General features: G+C 42.8%; 1 protein-coding gene across 1 annotated transcript; it reads left to right on the forward strand.

Moving 5' to 3' along the window:
- The first annotated feature begins 16,354 nt into the window (after positions 1-16,354).
- On the forward strand, positions 16,355-16,976 carry LOC147627927 (SCY1-like protein 2 A). The gene is made up of 2 exons (XM_086814280.1): positions 16,355-16,843; positions 16,923-16,976. The coding sequence occupies exons 1-2, from the start codon at positions 16,355-16,357 to the stop codon at positions 16,974-16,976; spliced, it is 543 nt and encodes a 180-aa protein (XP_086670406.1).
- The last annotated feature ends 3,731 nt before the right edge of the window (positions 16,977-20,707 follow it).

Consider the following 20,707-nt stretch of genomic DNA (forward strand, 5'->3'; position numbering starts at 1 on the left):
CACCTTTTCAGTTAGTTTATGGAATGGAGGCTATTTTGCCAATAGAATTGGAAATCATAAGCCTTCGCACATCTTTTGCACACTTGAGTAATGAAGAAGAAACACATGCCCAACGCCTAGTACAACTGGAGACCTTGGATGAGAGGCGACTTCAGGCACTTCAAAATTTGGAGGCTGCACAACAACGGCGCAAGGCAAGGCATGACACTCTCAGGAAGAAGAAGAAGAAGCCAGAACTCAAGCAAGGAAGCTTAGTGTTATGAGGTATGATGGCCGTGTGGAGAAACGGCTAGATAAGAAGCTTCTTCGACGCTGGAAGGCCCCTTCTTCAGGATAAAGCAAAAGTTCAAAAATAACACCTATCTTCTAGAGGATGCAAGTGGCCAAGAGATTCCCGGACGTGCCAATGAGTACTGGCTAAAGACATTTTACCCTCGAGCACCATGGCCAGCAGATCCCCAAGACAAGCATGGAGGATCTGCTTGGGGGGGGAAAGATGTGACATGAAAAATTGATATCTTTTATTTTTAATTTTGTGCATATTTTGATGGTTTCTTAATGGTAATAAGGTGAAAGCTTGTCCAAGATGATTCCCGCGCCCACAATGGAATAACAGCGTGGTGATGCGGTGATTTGGCGGCTACCTTGATAACAACATTCTATCTTCAAATATAATGGTTTTACTTGATTTAGGGTGTAAATTCCACAAGTATGCTTGATAAATACTTGGGTATGGTAGATAGGCTAGTGATGTGGAAAATAAAAGTGGGCCTTCATGCTCACATGGATTTTAATTGTATTATTAATATAGTATTCACCATAAGGCTACAAGTTGGGGAGTGTGGAGGAGTGTGTGTAGGTGCATAATTGGGAAAGATTCTTCTAGAATGCCTACATGGAAGAGGAGAATTCCGCCATGTATAAATGGGATCTCCACCTACATGCCACTTAGACTTGGCTATTATCTCATCACACTTTCAAAGTCAAAAAGTCTTCAATTTAATAATCAATAGAAGACTTAGCCTAAGAGGACAATTGATGGTGACATTTACCCTTATATCACTAAAGGGTTGAAGATTTTTATGTTGTAATTTGTAACAATGGAAGAGAGGGTGATTCTCCACCTATAAAAGGAGCCCTCCTCTCCCTTTCAAATCAATGAATGAAGCCTCCTCAATTGAGCATTTTGTGTCATTGCCATTCTCTTATCTTCAAACCCTTATTCAAACACTCTCTTTATATGTGAATGTCTCATTTGGCATTAGCTCCTCATGCTTAACCCAATTCTGGACCTCTTTAATGATTCATGATAAGTGGGATAAGGGGTTATTATCTTGGTGGGCCTGTGACTTCTCAAGGTAGCCCTTGCCTTATTGCCGCCCTCCTTTGGAGGTACCAATGGTTTTAGTGGTAATGAGCATGTGGAAAGACTTTGGGAACCATAGGTAAATCTTTACGATTGTCCGCTGAGCAATGTTAACCCTTACCCTCTAGCTTGAATCATGAAGGAGATGAAAAGCAAGAGGCTATGTGAAAATTGAAGTTTCATGCAAAGAGAGGGAAGTGCAGTTTTTGTGGTCTAATACCCAAATTTCAACCGGTTATTACTCATCACTCGGGTATTGGTTTCTAAAATTGATCATATGGCTAGGAAGCTCTTTATATACTCTTTTCACTCATGTAACTAATTTCTTAATCCCTTACTTCATTGATGATCAAAATTTCTCCCAAAGTTGCTAACTTTTAGGTGAATTTTGACAGTTTTATAGTCTTGTAGTAAAATGCTCATAACTTTTCGCTCAGTTGCCCGTTTTTGAAAGTTTTTATATAGGCATGAAGCTCTCTTCAAGCTCAACGCTTCTATGTAATCCTCTCTTGTATAGTGTATATGGATATCAAACTCAATTCTCTTTGTATCTCTGTTTTTATAGACTTTTGGTCTTATTTCTTCTTAATAATGATTAATTTTTCCTAATCTCTTATTAAAGGCAAATCCCATGTGTCTTATCCTCTTGTAAGTGATTGCTATATTCTTTTACTTTAATATGTTCCGTCCAAATTGCCCAATTCGAACGGATGAACCTTACCAATATTCCCCATATGTTTCTGTTCACATAATCCTGAGTCCGAAGATTTTCTTCCAACAAAGAATTGCCCTCTTGTTTGGAGCAGCCAGACTGGCAGAAATTCTTGCTTCTTCTGAGCCTTTCATCTTTCCTTCCATGAATTATGATCTCACCTTTGATGTGTTTATCTTTATCTTAACCTAGGGAGAGAAAGGGAGGTGAGGAGGCTGTGAGGTTTCATACAAGTGTGTTTTGATTCTAAGAAGTGACCGAAGTCAAAACCCCAACTTTGTGTCACATCTTTTTGGTGGAGACGGCGGGCAGGTTTTACTTAGAATTATTCTATTTTAACCTCAAGGTCCTGCATAATTAAAGAAAAGTTATTTTGAAATAAGTAAATTTTCCTTGTTTGCTACTCATCTTTTGGTGCAAGATGTTCAACATTCCGGTGTTCCAAGGATTGGAAGGAGAAGACCCAGGGAGTTATCTCCAAGAGTTTAACCGAGCATGCCACTTGTTGACGGGTTGGTTTATGAAGGAGAGGGCAGAAATACTTCCAAATTTCTTGGAGGGTGTGGCCTTAACTTGGCATGAGGCTTTGCCACAGGAGTCCAAGAATGATTGGGAAAGGTTGACCAAAGTAATGAAGGAGAGATTTGGGACAGTGGAGTCACCAAATGCTTTACTATTGCAATTGGATCAGATTTTCCAAAAGGAAGGAGAATCAGTTTCTGCCTTTTCAGTGAGGTATGAAGCCTTGTTTTCAGTCAGGTATAAAGCCTTGTTTTCAGTCAGGTATAAAGCCTTTACTATTGCAATTGGATCAGATTTTTCAAAAGGAAGGAGAGTCAGTTTCTGCCTTTTCAGTGAGGTATGAAGCCTTGTTTTCATCAAATATTAATAAGCTGCTTTACATGTTGCTTCTTCTTCTTCTTCACCTTCTATGGGAGATTCAAAGAGTTCTTTAGCAATGGAGCACCTTAAGATGAGCAAGTTTATCGGGGCTTTGGATCCTCGCTTGCATGGAAAAGTTCTTAGGAAAGATCCCACTAATTTTAAAGAGGTTCTTCGTATTGCTTTGAAGAAGGAGGCCACTCTTCACATTGAGTCCAAGTGTGCCGACCCCACCATGAGTAGAGATAGCCTCAACATCTCAGGTACAAAGAAGAAGAACAAGAAGATAAATCTGAAGAAGAGGAGAAAAATAAGAAGAAGAAGAAGTCGTCTAGGAGAAAAATTGGACAATCTGACTTTCCTCTTGGACAAGGATCTCTTATTATGACCTCTTAACAGATCTTAGGGAGAAAACGGCAAAAATCACATTTGGGCAGCTTTTGGCACTCTCTCCAAAGCTCAGAAAGGAATGGGGTAAGCTGGCTAGCACAAGGGAATCTAAGAAAAAGAAGAAGAGGGATAATGGGAATCTTATGGCTCAAAAGGTGGATATTGATGTAGGAGATGATGTACCTGTGAGATTGATGTCATCATTGAGAGGCAAACAATTTCTAATGCATACATTGATGGAGGTGTGTCAATCAATGTCATGAGTGAAAAAACAATGAAAGATGCCGATTTAAAGTTATCTTCTACTAACTCTCCCTATCGCATCAAACTTGCTGATAATACTAGGGTGAAAACCTTAGGAATTGTCAGGAATTTGGGAGTGGATGTATGTGGTATTTTTGTGCCTACAACTTTCCAGGTCATTCCTACAAAGCTTGATGCTAGGGCTTACCCACCATTGATATTGGGTAGGCCATGGCTTCGCCAAATGAAGGCAATTCAAAAGTGGGAGATAGATGATCTTATTCTACAAGGTGAGAATAAGAAGGTCCACTACAACATCAAGAGTCATCTCGCAAGAAAGTGGTAAGAGCTGAACCTTCAACTTCCGAAAGTTCAAAGTCAGAGTCATCCGATGAAGAGGAGACAAGTGGTAGCTCCGAGGATTCCATCTCAGAAGGGGAGGTGGAGGGAGTTGCATTTGGTCTTTCCCTATGATGAAGGGATCGAGGGGATGCTGAAGACAATGGAGCCTTGGAAGGGGAAGCTTCTTCAACCATGTTCAAGAAAGGAGATGTGGACCTCATCACTAGTCTTCACCACCAATAGAATGAGCTTCTTCTTGATGATGAGTCCATAGCAGGTGCTGAAAGGGAGAATTACTTAAAAATGTTGGATGGATTTCCTAACCTTTTTTCACAAGTACGCCAAGTTACCCTAGTAGAGCACAAGATTGATCTCAAGTCCCAAAGTAAGCCAGTGGTACAGCGGCTAAGGCGTTTGGGAGTAGTGCAATCGGAGGTGCTTAAGAATGAGGTAGCTAATTTGCTTGAGGCTGGATTTATTTTTCCAGTAGAGAATTCAGAGTGGATTTTCCCAGTTGTAGTCACTCCCAAAAAAGGTGGAAAATGGCGCGTGTGTGTGTGTGTGTGTGGACTTTCGTCCTCTGAATACATGCACAAAGAGGGATTATTATTCTCCTCTACCCTTTCAGGATGAGATTTTGGATCAAGTTGCAGGTCATGAGTTGTATTTAGTGTGTGATAAATACTTTGTATACTTTCAAATCCGGATTTTTGAAGAAGATCAAAGGAAAACCTCATTTATCACCCCTTGGGGAGTGTATGCCTATAGGGTGATGCCATTTGGCCAATGTACCAGCATCTTTTCAACGCTTCATGAGTCAGGTATTTGCACCTTACTTGGGAAAGTTTATAAGGGTCTTTTTGGATGATTTTTGCATTTATTCAAGCCGCATGGATCACTTGGAAAAGTTGAGGTTCGCCTTGCAAAGTATGATGATGCAAAAGGGTAGCATTATCTTCAATCTGAAGGCACCAATCTTAGTTCTAGATCTCATCCATGCAAATTTATCTAAATGCAGCTAGGTGATTGTAGGGATCCCCTGATCCATCAAACTTTGACACTAGCTTAGATATATGTGAGGCTCTAATTCTCGGATTTTTGAAGAAGATCAAAGGAAAACCTCATTTAGCACCCCTTGGGGAGTGTATGCCTATAGGGTGATGCCATTTGGCCAATGTACCAGCATCTTTTCAATGCTTCATGAGTCAGGTATTTGCACCTTACTTGGGAAAGTTTATAAGGGTCTTTTTGGATGATTTTTGCATTTATTCAAGCCGCATGGATCACTTGGAAAAGTTGAGGTTCGCCTTGCAAAGTATGATGATGCAAAAGGGTAGCATTATCTTCAATCTGAAGGCACCAATCTTAGTTCTAGATCTCATCCATGCAAATTTATCTAAATGCAGCTAGGTGATTGTAGGGATCCCCTGATCCATCAAACTTTGACACTAGCTTAGATATATGTGAGGCTCTAATTCTCGGATGGCGATAATCGTATTCATTTCTTATTCCGCTAGGTGGTTTGACCACCACCATGGGAATGACATTTAGCAGTCTTCTCATGTCCTCGAGAATATGAGCTTGTGCTCTAAATTTAATAGGCTCGACTAGTGGTTCTGGAGCCATTGGGGCTACGTATCTAGGTTCAGCTCTACAATCTACTGGTGCGTAGGATGATCATGCATACCCATAGGGTGGTACCCCAACTAATGCTTCTTATAAGGGTTTTAGGAGCAAAGCATTGGCCATATGAGTCATAGGGTATCCCACTACTGGTATCCTATTAGCTACTAGTAGGCTCATAACTCTCCATTCATGACTATGTGGTCTCTCGATTTCCCATGCTCCTTGAGCTAGTACTCTGGGTTCTAAGGTAGTGGCTACCCTTTCTATTTTTAGAGGTACTACCTCTCTTTAGATGGTAGTGTTTTCCCTTGTCCTGTCTTCCCTAAGGTAGTGGCTACCCTTTCTATTTTTAGAGGTACTACCTCTCTTTAGATGGTAGTGTTTTCCCTTGTCCTGTCTTCCCTAATTGGGTCCAATGAGGGAGGAAGGAATCTGATCGTTGGCATCTTGTCTCTGCCAGGCTATAGCATGAGAATTCTTGCTCCTCCTCCCCCCACTGGGGACTGCTTCTCGAAGTAATTTCCAAAAGTTGGCATTCTCACTCCTCTGTTGGATTGCCTCTCCTTAAAGTAATTTCCTTGTGAGAGGTTCTTCCTTTTCTTCCTCCTATAGTCCTTTCATCATGGTAGGCTGCGGTGTGACTCCCCCTTGCCTAGACCTCTCAGTATTTCTTGCCTCCTCGACAAGTCTTGGGGTATGAGCGTTACCTTCTATTCGTTGTTTGATCTAGGGTTGGTTGGTAACACTTACTCTCTAGGGGTGCTTCACGGAATCGAAATGAACCATGCATGTCCCTAGGAATATTATTGATTATGTAGAGATTGCCTGAGGCATCCTTGTACAATGTTATTCCCTCATTGTTGACTCTAAGCCTCCTTAAGAAGAATGTGTCAATTACATTAGGGAGTTGAGTCCCTACCAGCTCTATTTGAGCTTTGATCGCTTCTTGTAATCTCCTAGGCCTTTGTATCTCAATGGCCATGGCTAAAGGTCTAACCCTCTCAATGTCCCTTATTGGAATATGCATCATCCCGTTGGAGTCCAGATATAACTCTTGGCTTCACTAGTTGTCAATATCACTCGTGAGTTGTCCAAGAGGTTTGGTTCAATTCCATGTAAGGACGGTGTGTGGTGCTTGGGTGATGGCCTCTCTTCTGACCATCTAGAAGGATATTCATCAGATCCAAATCTATTTCATAACCGGATAATTTGTCAATAACCCACAAATCAACTCCCTGAGCACGCATGCCCAAGAAATGTGTTCCTCCCACCATTTCGAGATCCTCTTCTATCTGCTGATCCGATCTCTACTACACCACCTACACGCACAGAAGAGGAATACACAATGAGATCAGAACTGGGGGACACTCAAATCCCACCTCCAAGGGCAATCTAGCTCCTGTCCTTAACCCTCCACAGCCTAAACCTGGCTCCTATCCTCTGCCCTCCAGCTGACACCACCAAACACCTCAAACCAAGCACACATCCAACCTTATAACCCCTTAGCTGACACACAGCTAATGTAGAAACCAATTAGATCTTAGACCCTTCTGAGAATGCTTTGACTGTTGACAACTAACAGTCCTCCAACTATCAAATCAGGCTCACAAGCACTTCTCCCAATCTCAGACAGTCCAGGGCAAGCCCTCTACATCATCAGCTCATCATCCTAATGTTCAGCTAACACACAAATGTCTCAAAACCAATTCACCAATCATTCGACTAACACACACAGGTGATCTGCCACCAAGAACTCAATCAAAAAGGATGCTATCCACAGCTAGAACATCAAAGCAAAAGACTTTGTATCCATACACAGTTGATACAACCCAAACTCTTAGATTTCTTCAAATAGACTAAACAACAGTTTCCTAACAGCCCTGGGACCTGGGACTCAAAAAAAAGGAGAAAAACTCAGAAAACTCTTGGGCCCTCCATTGATAAGCGACAACCATTCAAAGCTTCTTCTCCATTCACAACAAATCAACATCCACCTGTCAAAGCAGTTGTCAAGCAGCTACAGTCAAGCAATTCTGATCCAAACCAAGTCTCTAATAGAGGAGAAACACAAACTCTCTAGGGATCTCACCTCCTAGCAGGTCCTCTAGGCTACTACTCTTCCTCTACTCTGATCCAAATCATATCTCACACTTTTCTGCCCCTCTTCTCTACAATCTTCACAAAACGCAGGTTCTCTAGCCTGCAAACTCAATCAAGAAAATGGAACTGTAGGAGTCCACTCCATTGTAGTCTATGACTCACCCTCTTCTCTAGTGGTATTTAGCCCACGTGTCTTGGAGAGTCTAGAAAAATAACACAAAATTGTTCTTCTTGGACCCATGTCGCCACCTTTATCTCTTCTAGATCCTGCGTAGCCTGCTTCTTTTGCTTTCCCACATTGTTTCTATTCTCGTTGTGTGCACCTGCGCTTTTACCCTTGGCTGCCCCGCACCATTTTGCCATCTATGCTTCATCATATATACTTTTTTCCCCATCTATAGATCATGTTTAGGATGGGATTAGGATTCACATCACATATAGCCCACCCCTTGGATGAAACACTTTCAAGTGTTTCATATCACTCTTTGCTCAAAACTGCTCTCTTCCACAAACACTCTATACAGCTCTATATACAATAAAAAAGGTATGATTCAGCTAATCAACATCCTCCTGGATCAAAAGGGAACAATATCATCCTCCAAAACCATCCAATTGAGTTTATCCATCCACCTGGATAAAAAATCTTCACACTATCTTCAGACAACTTCAAGGTCCTACCCCTATCAATCGGTTGCATCATCCAAACACACCTCTTGTCAGTCCTCTTCCTGTTTCCTCCATCCCTATCAGCTTTGTTCTTTACATATGGCTCAGAGCATTTTACGATCCTCTGTACCTCTACCAGGCCTTCATTGCATTCCCCCAATACATCTTCACCACCACAAAAAAAAACATCCCAACCAGCTCATCCTCAACACCATCTTCCAGAGACAACCCAAACCAAGGACCAGATTCATCTTCTCGTCAGCATCCATAATTACATATGGCTCAGAGCATTTTACGATCCTCTGTACCTCTACCAGGCCTTCATTGCATTCCCCCAATACATCTTCACCACCACAAAAAAAAACATCCCAACCAGCTCATCCTCAACACCATCTTCCAGAGACAACCCAAACCAAGGACCAGATTCATCTTCTCGTCAGCATCCATAATTACCTCATCCCACAGCTTGCTCACAGCTTCCAAAATCTCATCATCATTGACATTCACTATAGCACTTAAATCAGCATCCACCTGCTCATCACCATCTAAACCCACAAATTCTTTAAACAAAGCATAGACACCTTCCAAGGCGTCATCTAACAAAGCATCTACAGCACTACCCATTCCATTATCCATATTTTCAAGCGCGTATGTCTGCTCAGCCATGCTAGCATCACCAATATCTGCGTCATCCTAAAAAGGTAATTCGGCCAGATCCTCCATCTCACACTCTAACATATCACCAAACAAATCTGTAGACTCCACATAGGCATCCTCTGATGAAGCAATCCTTAATCGAGGTACCTGTGGCATCTCTTATGCACTAGGGACCTCCTGCCCCTCCATAGTAGACTCACCCGTCTCTAGGCTTCCCTCCACCACTTTGTCAACATCTACCACCTCCAAATCTGGTTCCATAGTCATACGACCAGCACTTTCCATCGCTTCATAAACACTTTGATCCATTTCCCTTGCATCCTCTACCACATCACTAACACAATGATTTGTGACATGCACTCTGCTCCTAGCATGACACACATCTAGCAAATCAAATTCAGCAATCCTTCTTGGCATAGTGGATGGCACACTCAAACTAGCCTTCCGTCTTGCCTTCCTCTCTTGATACACAACAGTCTTTACAACCTCTGCAAAAGTCAGTGGGTCTTTCACCTCCATCTTCTCCTTGATCCCTTCCATTCAGTCCTCCAACAAACCTGCCCTTCTTCAGAAAGTCAGGAGGAATCCGATTCCCTCCCAAGGTCTTCAGCATCTTTCTCCAAGCAGCTTCAAACCTGTCTACAAAATCTGACACTTCCTCATCCTCTCCTTGGCTCAACCTAGTCAACTTTCTCCACAAGTCCTTCAGACTGTCAGCGTTCTCCACAAGTCCTTCGGACTGTCAGCGTTCTCCACAAGTCCTTCGGACTGTCAGCTTTCCTGTACCTTCTTATCAAGGCTTTCCTCAACCTATTACAGCTTCCTCTTTTAGCATTTGTGGCCTCATACTCAAACCACTCCATGGTTGCATCCTCCAACAACAAACTCACTAGCTTCAACTTGAAAGCATCATCATCTCTGTTGCTGCCAACTCAACTCCTTTCAGGAACAAAGAGACATCCTCTCCCTTCTCATTCTCATCCAGCCCATTGATCTTGAGTTAATCAATAGGTGGATTCCAAACTGCTGACCAAAGCCCTAAATAAAAGCCTTCTAATCCTCAGGAGGGGCACAAAAGCATGTGTGGTGGCTAGGTGATGGCCTTTACTACACCACCTATAGGCATACAAGAAGAATACACAATGAGATCAATACTAGGGGACACTCAAATCCCAGCTCCAAGGGAACTAATCAACCTGATTCCTATCCTCGGTTCTCCAGCTAACACCACCGAACACCTCAAATACCCTCCCAACCTCCCTATATGATCCAACTAGGTCAGCACTGACCTCTAGAATCTCTGATCTTCCAACTTTTAGCCTCAGCTAACCACATCTGACATCTAGCTCACCAAATTCCACCCCAACTGACACAGAAATGGCTGATTCTACCTCCGAGCATGATGTCTAACCCTAGTCCAAAATATGTCCTCTAGGCTCCCAAAACGTCCTCCAACGTTAGCTCACCTCGAAACCTAGCTTTAGAAGTTCTCTGTTCCAATTAGCTGTCCCCTCTGCTGACACTTCTTTGACTCCCTTCTGACTACACCATATGAGATAGACCCAACTGTCCGAAATAGAGTAAACTAACATTTGTGTTAGCCTTCCTCTCCTTTCTATCTGCTGACACCTCTAAAAACTCAGAAGACTCAAACCAAGGATAGATCCAACCTTATAACCCCTTAGCTGACATTAACTCACACACAGCTAATGTAGAAACCAATAAGATCTAAGACCCTTCTGAATGTGACTGCTGCTCTGCTGACACCTAATAGTCCTCCAATTGTCATATCAAACTCACAAGCACTTCTCCTAATCTCAGACCAGGCTAGGGCAAGCCCTCTACATCATCAGCTCATCATCCCGATGTCTAGCTGACACACAAATGTCTCAGAACTAGTTCGCCACTCATTCAACTGGCACACACAAGTGATCTACCACCAAGAACTTAATCAAACAACACGCTATCCACAGCTAAAACATCAAAGCAAATCCAAACTCTCAGATTGCTTCAGATAGACTAAAAAACAGTGTCTTGACAGCCCTCGGACCTGTGACTCAAAGAAAAAAGGAAAAACTCTCAGATTGCTTCAAATAGACAAAAAAACAGTGTCTTGACAGCCCTCGGACGTGTGACTCAAAGAAAAAAGGAAAAAACTCTCAGATTGCTTCAAATAGACTAAAAAACAGTGTCTTGACAGCCCTCGGACCTGTGACTCAAAGAAAAAAGGAAAAAACTCAGAAAACTCTTGAGTCCTCCATTGATAAACCAAAGCAACAACATTTCAAAGCTTCTCTATTCATAACAAGCCAGCATCCAGGCATTAAGTGGCTACACTCAAGCAATTCTGATCCAAAGCAACAACATTTCAAAGCTTCTCTATTCATAACAAGCCAGCATCCAGGCATTAAGTGGCTACACTCAAGCAATTCTGATCCAAATCAAGTCTCTAATAAAGGAGAAACACATAGTCTAGGGATCTCACCTCCTAGCAGGTCCTCTGGACTACTACTCTTCCTCTGCTCTGATCCAAATCATATCTCTCTCACACTGTTCTGCTCCTCTTCTCGGCAATCTTCACAAAACGCAGGTTCTCTAGCCTGCAAACTCAATCAAGAAAATGAAACTACATAAGTCCACTCCACTGCAATGTGTGATTCACCCTCTTCTCTAGTGGTCTCTAGCCCACATGTCCTTGAGAGTCTGGCAAAATAGCACAAAAATTTTCTTCTTGAACCCGCATCGCCACCTTCATCTCTTCTAGATCTTGCGTAGCCCGCTTCCATTTCATGCACCTGCGCTTTTACCCTTGGCTGCCCCGCGCGATTTTACCATCTATGCTTCATCATACACCATCATATGTATTTTTCCCCCATCTATACATCATGTTTGGAAGGGGCTTAGGATTCACCTCACAATGGCATTGGCCATCTCTTCAACAATATCCCGTTTGTGTCAAACTTAGAACTTGCTTAGTTGTGTGGAACCCATAGTATTGTAAAACGATAGTTCCTATGTGACTGGCATGGCCTCTAACTTGTTCGCTCATGGCCCTTCTCTCACCCATTGGGCCTATTAGCTTGGGACCTTTCGATTCCTTTCGATGACTCTCTTATAAACACTCAACAATCGTGTTTGGTCATTTTCGTGTTTGGAAGCTGAATTACGCTAATGTCCCACAATCCTAATCTGGTATCCTCCATTATGAAGGATTCCTCATCTGCTTTCGAGCTTGGAATTCGGAGCTACTAGAGTCTAGGGTGGTTAGGTCTACTACTCTTGGTCCGGTCTCACTCCTTGGTGTTATCACGTACAATAATTTTTTGTGCTCAAACGTTGGGTTTGAGAATGAAGTTGCAATGTTTCAGCCCAAACATAAATGCATAAGCACTTGGTGTAATGCTAGAATCGCTTGCACAGGTTCTTTTTATGTTTTTGGGTTTTCAAAGCTTTTTCTAGTATTTTTTGGGTATTTTTTTGGATTTTACAATGTTTTTGGTATTTTTAGAAGGTTTTATATTTTTAATGGTTTTCCTCTGGGATTTAGTAGGTTAAAGTTTGAGGTGATGGTCAAATTTCATGGGTTTAACTTCTTTTTTTATGCATCTCAAATTTTGTCTCAATAGGATCAATGATCCTACTTGAGCGATTCTCCTCTGACGATTCTTCTCAAAATGAATTCTAGACAAAATGATTATGCATGGAATGATCCTTGTTGAAATGATTCTAGGGAGAATGATTTAACTAAAACAATTCTACTGTAGAAGGATTCAAGAGCGGGATGATCCTACTTTTGGGATTGGAACAATCTAACTCGACGATTCAAGATTCGTCGATTCAACACTTGGGTCTTAGCAATTGTACTTCTGGGCAATTATACTTTTTAGGATCGGCCGATTCGACTATTTACCACAACCAGTGTTTGGCCATTTACACCTCGATTTGTGGTGTAATTATTTACATTTTCTTAGCAAATATTCCTTGTAGATTTGTCAGGTACTCTGGCATTGACTCCCACGATGATGACCATTATGGTGGCCAATTAAATGCCCTGCAAATGATTCCATGTGTCAAGTCAATGATCATGCCCTGATCTACTAGTAGGATTGAAGTGAGGAAACGATTCACTTTACAACGAGTTCTTTCCTTGCTTTTTTTTGGGGGGGGTTTTTATGGTCTTTTGCTTGGTACTACCTAACTTAGCAATGGCTCCAAAACGGTTATTCTACCATGCAAACATCAAAATGAAATGATTCTTATGAATCAATTGAAAGAACGGGCCAATTTTTTTCCCTTTATTCATAGTTTAGCCTAATTAGCCTATTTAATCTAACCTAGTACTTATGATGTCAATGATAAAGCCTAACAAGAGAGATTGCTAACCTCAACCTTGCAATGGGGAGCTTAACTCAACCATTTAGGCTAATTAGTCTATTTGATCTAACCTAATACTTATGATGTCAATGATAAAGCCTAACAAGAGAGATTGCTAACCTCAACCTTCCAAGGGGGAGCTCAACTCAATAGAGATTTCTAACTTCAACCTTGCAAGGGGGAGCTCAACTCAAGAGAGATTGCTAACCGGATCATCCATCTTCATCAATAAGGCAAAAATAACAAAATAAGGGTTATGGGTTAGGAAAGGCTCAAAACAAATACACATACTTCACTCCTAACCCCGCTAAACTCAACACACAATCACTCTACCACAAGTTTTGCAACTCATGGTTAAGAAAAAACAAACAATTGATCATCAGTAGAGTGTCTCTATTCCACTCGAGCACTAGTTTTACTCCCCGTTAACAATGACGCCTCTTGTTTAGGGAAGTTGCAGTATCACAAGCATGTTAACACTAAGGAGTATGAACTCGTCTAGAGTCGTGCAACAGAGTGGGAATGGAAACCTCAAGGGTGGTTCGTCAAAACTTTCAAGCACTACGGATGGTCAAGCCCTCAAACTCTATCGAAACAATGCATGGACCTCCATAATCCAATCACACACGAGCTCCATAATCCAATCACACACGAGGGAGAAGCTAGTAAGCTTCCTCTCTACTCACTTTCTCTCTCTCTCTCTCTCTCTCTCTCTCTCTCTCTCTCTCCCCATCTAGCTAATCTCAAGCAAGAACCAAGCAAGCTTACCTCAAATACACACACACACACACACACACATACACACTCAAGCACTTACACATGCAAGCAAATTCCATAGCTAAACAGAAACACAAACATAAACATGAAAGCATGCAAGAATTAAGAAGAGAGTAAGACAAGCAAGGAGCTTCCACACTTGAGATAATAATAGATTATATTATCAAAAGTGGCCTTACACACCCTCATAAGTCACTTTATATACAAGTGGGCTTTGCCTGGCCACACCACCCACAGCTATGGGGTGCCTAAAACATGGCTTTTATCACAACGGTGGGCCTTTGGCCATATACAATGTGAAATACCTAAGCTAGGGCGGGAGAGTGTACGGAAAAGACATCAACTTGCTTAGATGGATGGCACCTATGGAATCAGAGCTAGCAAGGTGCCTCTCTGACATCCATTATTATAGACTTCTTCACAATTTGCATTCCACGTCACAAAGTATCATTAAGGCTTCACAAGGTCCAAGGGATCATACAATGTGAAATACCTAAGCTAGGGTGGGAGAGTGTACGGAAAAGACATCAACTTGCTTAGATGGATGGCACCTATGGAATCAGAGCTAGCAAGGTGCCTCTCTGACATCCATTATTATAGACTTCTTCACAATTTGCATTCCACGTCACAAAGTATCATTAAGGCTTCACAAGGTCCAAGGGATCATACAAGTCAGACCATTTGCTCACACAATCCTTTGGTCCCACACATATGTGGCATCACTAGTGAGAGAGCGCAATCCCTCCTGAGAGCTAAATGCCCTTGCTTTGGGGATGCTGGCCTCAGCTATAGATCTAGGACTAACTCTGCTCTGCCACCATGGAGAGGCACTCCACATGCATAGGACTTACTTTGCTACCATAGAAAGCACATAATACCTTTGCATTGCCTTCCTTTGCCCAACCTAGACCCTTGTATGTTTTTTTCTTTACCAAAAAATATCTTGTCAACTTCTATATGTTGCAAAACAAAATGAGAGAGAGAGAGAGAGAGAGAGAGAGAGAGAGAGAGAGAGAGAGAGAGAGAGATCCCCTATTTGTGTTGTTTGAAAGCTTCTAAATTTGAAGATATGAGAAGATTCGTTTTCCAAGGTTAGGTTTGTGGAGAAGTATAGGCCATTTAAGTAACATGAATTTCCCCTTTCTCTCCAATGTCCCTTGGTGGATATATCGATTATTTATTGCAAGAAACTATCAAGGACCATATTCTTCCTAAGGACAAGTTATTGTGCTCTTGTTCAAACTACATTTATGATTTGACTAGTGAAAAATGCAGGCCAAAATCACATATTCAGGCTACCGCTCCATTAATGAATTAATGGGACTATTGCTTGATTAATTAATTGATTGTTTTAAGGTTTTAACCTTATGCTGGTATGCTCTCTCTCCCACATGGTGCCTCTCTGTCTCCCCCATTGCGCTAGAAGGGATCACAGAGGAATACCATGGGCCTTCTCATCGTCACTTGCATCTCCACATCTCTCTCTCTCTCTCTCTCTCTCTCTCACTTGCTCGCACCTATTTGATCGCACACGCAGAACGTAGCCATGAACATCTCACTCGCGCTCTCTTGTGCCTAACTGATCACACACGAAAAATCTCTCTCAACGTTCGCATCTCTCTGCGCGTTTACATCTCTCTCTCGTGGGGCTATTGCCCATGCTTGAAATGCAAGGCAAATGCCTTTTAAATGCTTCTTGCAAAACCTCCAGAGCAAGCCACCTCTAGAAACATTGAGACCCATGTTAAGGTGTACTGACATTTAATTGCCCCTCCTTCCTAAGGTTAAGAACACTCTCTCACCATGTTCTACCATGTGAAAGAAATTTGGGACCCATATTTGGGCTCGTTAATTGAGTGCCGAGGTGTGAACATTTGTCTCTACGACATTTAGCATGGATTTGTTTCGCAAAAGAACGTGTGAACATTTGTATGCAGGACATTAGCATGCATTTGCTTGGCAAAAGGACCTGGGTCCTGAATCTTGAGAGCTAATAATACAAAACAGCGCTCTCTCTCTCAGCGTCTCTGACACGTTGAAAGCCTCTTCTCTTCTCCGGATCCAGGACAAAGAACCCGAGCCTTGCTTGTCTAGCATACCACCGCTGCTTGATGATTGGCATTAATTGATTGCCCATATATCCCCCTCATGTGTGCGTTCTTTTCTGTTAGCTGATCTACCTCCCTTTCTCTGCAGAAGAGGAAAAAAAGCAGACATCCATGTCTCTCAATATGAAGAGCCTGACGCAGGCCCTGGCCAAGACCGCAGCTGTGATCGAGCAAACAGTACAAAACACAGTCCAGGAGGTCACAGGGCCCAAAGCGCTGCAGGAATATGAGCTGCAGGAGCAAGTGGGATCCGGGGGACCCGGCCTAATGTGGAAACTCTACGCAGCCAAGCACCGGAACAAATCTGTGGCCCACAACCAAGATGTGTGTGTGTGGGTCCTGGACAAGAAAACCCTAGCAGAGTCTAGACAGAGAATTGGACTCTCCAAAGCAGCCGAAGATGCTTTTCTGGACATCATCAGGGCTGATGCTATGCAGCTGGTCAAATTAAGGCACCCTGGAGTTGTCCATGTTGTGCAAGGGCTTGAAGAGAACAAAGCAGCCATGACTTTGGTCACAGAACCCATCTTTGCATCCATTGATAATGTGCTCGGGCACCTTGACAACCTCTCCACCTTTCCCAAGGGTCTCAAGGGCTTGGTAAGTGTCTTTTTCAGTGGTGGGTTTCATGTAGAAAAAAAACGAAAAAAAAATGTTTGCTGTTATTATGATGTTTTAGTACTATTCGCATCACATCAGTGAAGATGGGCTCCATAAAGTGATTATTTTTTAAGTTGAAGCAAAAAGGTTTTGGGGTTGGGAGGTCTTATGTTTTATCACTTCATATCCTACGCTTCACATCACAACATTGAAGGGTAAAAGAATTATACTGGGTGTGGTCCATGAACCTACTCTTAGGGGTCTTCTTTCATCATAGTAATCAGAATGCCCAAACTGAAATGCAAAAGTGAAAATGAAAACAGAATCCCAAGGCCTTCTCATGTGTGTGCCATAGGCAGGCTCAGGTGTGAGGGAGAGTTGGTTGAAGGCGCATCACAATGGTAATGTCACGGCTGCGCTTAGCAATGGTGCCTTGGACCTCTTCATGTAATTATTAGGCCAAGCTTATCGTGATGTGACATTCTAAACAACGTGGCCTGCTATTGTCAACAGGATTGAAAAAACGTTACCTGCCAAGTAAGGGTGTGAAATGTCAATTTGAGAATGGGGTTGGGACATTGCACCAAGTTTTGACAGCCATGTCTTGCATGATGGCTTCCCATGTCCTAGTTGCAAGTCAACTTCATGGCAGCATTGGCTATTGGATCAATTTGTGTATTAGTAGTGGACATGTCCTTGCAACATTTTCAACCATTCACTTCCTCGCTAGTGGAGAGTGTATGCACTAGGATGTATAGCAATCTGCCACTTGGGCTTTGACAATTTGGTAAAGCCCAAAATTGTCATTAGTGAAGATGAAGATTTATGAGACTAGACTTTACTCTCTTTCGAGGATTGAGCCGAGCAAATATGAACACTGACCTAGAGAAGGAGTTCAAATATGTTTTGAGAGTCCGAACAATGTAGGCAGAGTGATGTGTCTTATGAAACCGGCCTCTGATAGAAAACCAGAGTGCGGTAGAAGCAATCACCCGTCCACTTGTAGTCTAGATGAGAAACAAAACACAGATTGGAGCTAGAGTGCCCAAATCTGAAAACACAGCGACACCTGTTGGCCCCAAAGCTTGGCGCCCCTTGCGGTATTTCTTTATTCAATTAAAATAATATGAATGGCTGAGTACAACACAAAGATCAGCCAAGAGTTTACACCTGTATATCCAATCTGACGGCCCACAAATCCTTCTCAGCACAGAGGATCTATGCACACAGATCTGTGTTCCACAGTAACACACTGTGCCTCCCTCTGATAAGCCAAGATCACTAAGCAGGCCAGCCATGGGCATACATCTGGCATAACTCAAGTGCATGATACATCTTCTCAGCTCAAACATACATGTGCTGTCCAATCTCTGTCTCAACCCTTGTCAATCTGCCATACCCCTCCTCTCACAAGGGGCCAGATAACACATATCTGCAACAGACATCAAGCAGTAGAAAGAGAGATAGATGAACAGAAACAGAGCTTACCAAGTTCAGCTCGTGAAACAACACTGGAGGAAGCAACAGCACCAATCTGTACTTGCAGGCTCTTGTATCCACAACCCTGCCTCACACGTGTGCTTGTTCTTGCCTGTATCCTCCTCCTAATGTTCACTCTTATGCTGTCCTTGAAAGTACAGATCTGAAAAACAGCACTGTACTTGATTGTACTTGACTGTACTTGCCTGTACTTGACGGTACGGTCTTTCTGCAGAGAATCAGAGGTAGCCGCCTGCTGGATTTTGCTACTGGTTGCCTGCGTCGTCCTGCTACAACACTGTCCAGCACCTGTACTTGCCCTAGAACTGGCCGTACAGTGTACCTGCAGAAAGTACAGGGCTGTACTTGCAGTCGTACAGCACTGTACAGCCTGTATCCTGCAGTTGCAGGCGCCTGTACCAGCCCCTCAGACCTGCGCTTCTCTGTCCACAGCAATCCCTGCAGTCGTACAGTACTGTACGGCTGTTGTACAGCTTCTTCTACACAGTTCACAGAAAAACAGCAGCTAGACCAGTCTTCAGCAGCCGCCTAGAGCTTCCTCAGTTTTTCCACGCTAGAATCCTCTCTTTTGCTCCACGACTCCCAAAAAGGAAAGAGAGAGAGAGAGAAGAGAGAGAAAACTCCAAAAGTGGAGTGACTCTCCCCCAAATTAATCCCTAGGGCCCCAAACTTTAATAAGTTCCTAGGGCCACTAAGGCCTAGGGGCAAACTTTAATAAACATTAAAGTTTAATGTTTCTAGTTCCCCCCTTCACACCTATCTTAAACTCTGTCCGGGCACCCCCCAAGTGAATCATAAAATATTCTGACTCTGCAACCACCATGCCCACACTTGTACTGTTCCATTTTCACAGGGCCATGACATACCCCCCTCTTGAAAAGTGGCAAGCGTCCTCGATTGCATTCTGGTGATGCATCAAAATATCCAAAGTGAAATATACAATATGGCAAGATCAGCGTCCCAATCTCTCTGAGCCATACACATGTATCAACTTTCACTGCAAACCAATGGCATAGTAATAGTCCAAGTTGTATACCACTGTGAACCATACATATCCACAAAAATCTCCATGTGACTAGTACACATATATCATAGAAGTCCCATAAACAGATGTACTGTCAGCCTCAGTACCTTCGGGTGAGAGAAAATCTGCACCAAGCGACCTCTAGATGTCATCTGAGCCTGTCTGTACCAAGGGAGTGGAGGTGCTACCCCCCTCTTGAGCATCAGGTAATGCTCCAGACCCATGCTCTGCTGAACCTGAATGAGCCACAATAAGAGTCGGCTCTAACTCAAAGGCATCGAGATAAAGCTGCAAAACCTGAGGTGAATCTGTTAAGTCACCTTCCTCCATCCACTTCGCATCCATCGGTGAATAGTTCTTGAACTTCACAAGATAGCGACGGGAAACTTTACCTCGTACCTTCCTTTCTTTATGTGCCAGTATCTGCTCTGGAATCAAAACCTCATCAAGTTCCTCAACTTCCGGCTGAGCCTCATCTGATACATCCTCAGGCACATCCCCACGGAAAGGTCTAAGAAGACTCACGTGAAAAGCATTGTGAATCCTCCAGTGATCTGGTAACTTCAAACGATAGGTTACCTCACCAATCTTTTCCAAAACCTGAAAAGGCCCATAATATCGCATGCTCAACTTAGGGAATAAGCGCTCTTTACCCTTCATCTTCTTGAGTCTAGCGCTTTTCAAAGCGCAAAAGAACCCAATCACCCAATGCAAACTGTAAATCACGTCTGTGACGGTCTGCGGCTTTCTTTTGCTTCTGCTGAGTTTTCTGGAGGGCCAACTTAACTCTCCGATAAGCTTCATCCAAGCTCTCCACATACTGATCAGCTTCAAAGATCTTATCCTTTGTATGCAAAATGGGTGGTACTTTCCTCCCTCCTTCTACAATCTCAAAAGGCGCCTTGCCTGTCGAGCTATGTACAGTGTTGTTATATGCAAACTCCACCAAAGGAAGATACTTTTCCCATTGTTGCTTGTGCTCTGACACATAACACTTGAGAAGATCCAACACTGTAGAGTTAGCCTCTTCTGATTGACCATCTGTCTGTGGATGAAATGACGATGAAAACTTGAGAGTTGTACCCATGTTGTCAAACAACCCTCTCCAAAACAAACTCGTCATCCGTGGATCACGGTCACTAATGATAGACGTAGGCAAGCCATGATACTTGAAGATGTTCGCCATGATACTTGAAGATGTTCGCCATGAACAACTTCACCATATGATCCACTTTAATTGTCTTCCGCACGGGAATGAAATGAGCCTGCTTACTGAACCTGCATATGATAGTCCAGATGCCATCATTTCCCGTTTGTGTCCGTGGAAGATCAAATACAAA

This window comes from Cibotium barometz, chromosome 20 (genome assembly GCF_041138505.1).
Source record: "Cibotium barometz isolate CiBa-2024 chromosome 20, ASM4113850v1, whole genome shotgun sequence".
NCBI lineage: Eukaryota > Viridiplantae > Streptophyta > Polypodiopsida > Cyatheales > Cibotiaceae > Cibotium > Cibotium barometz.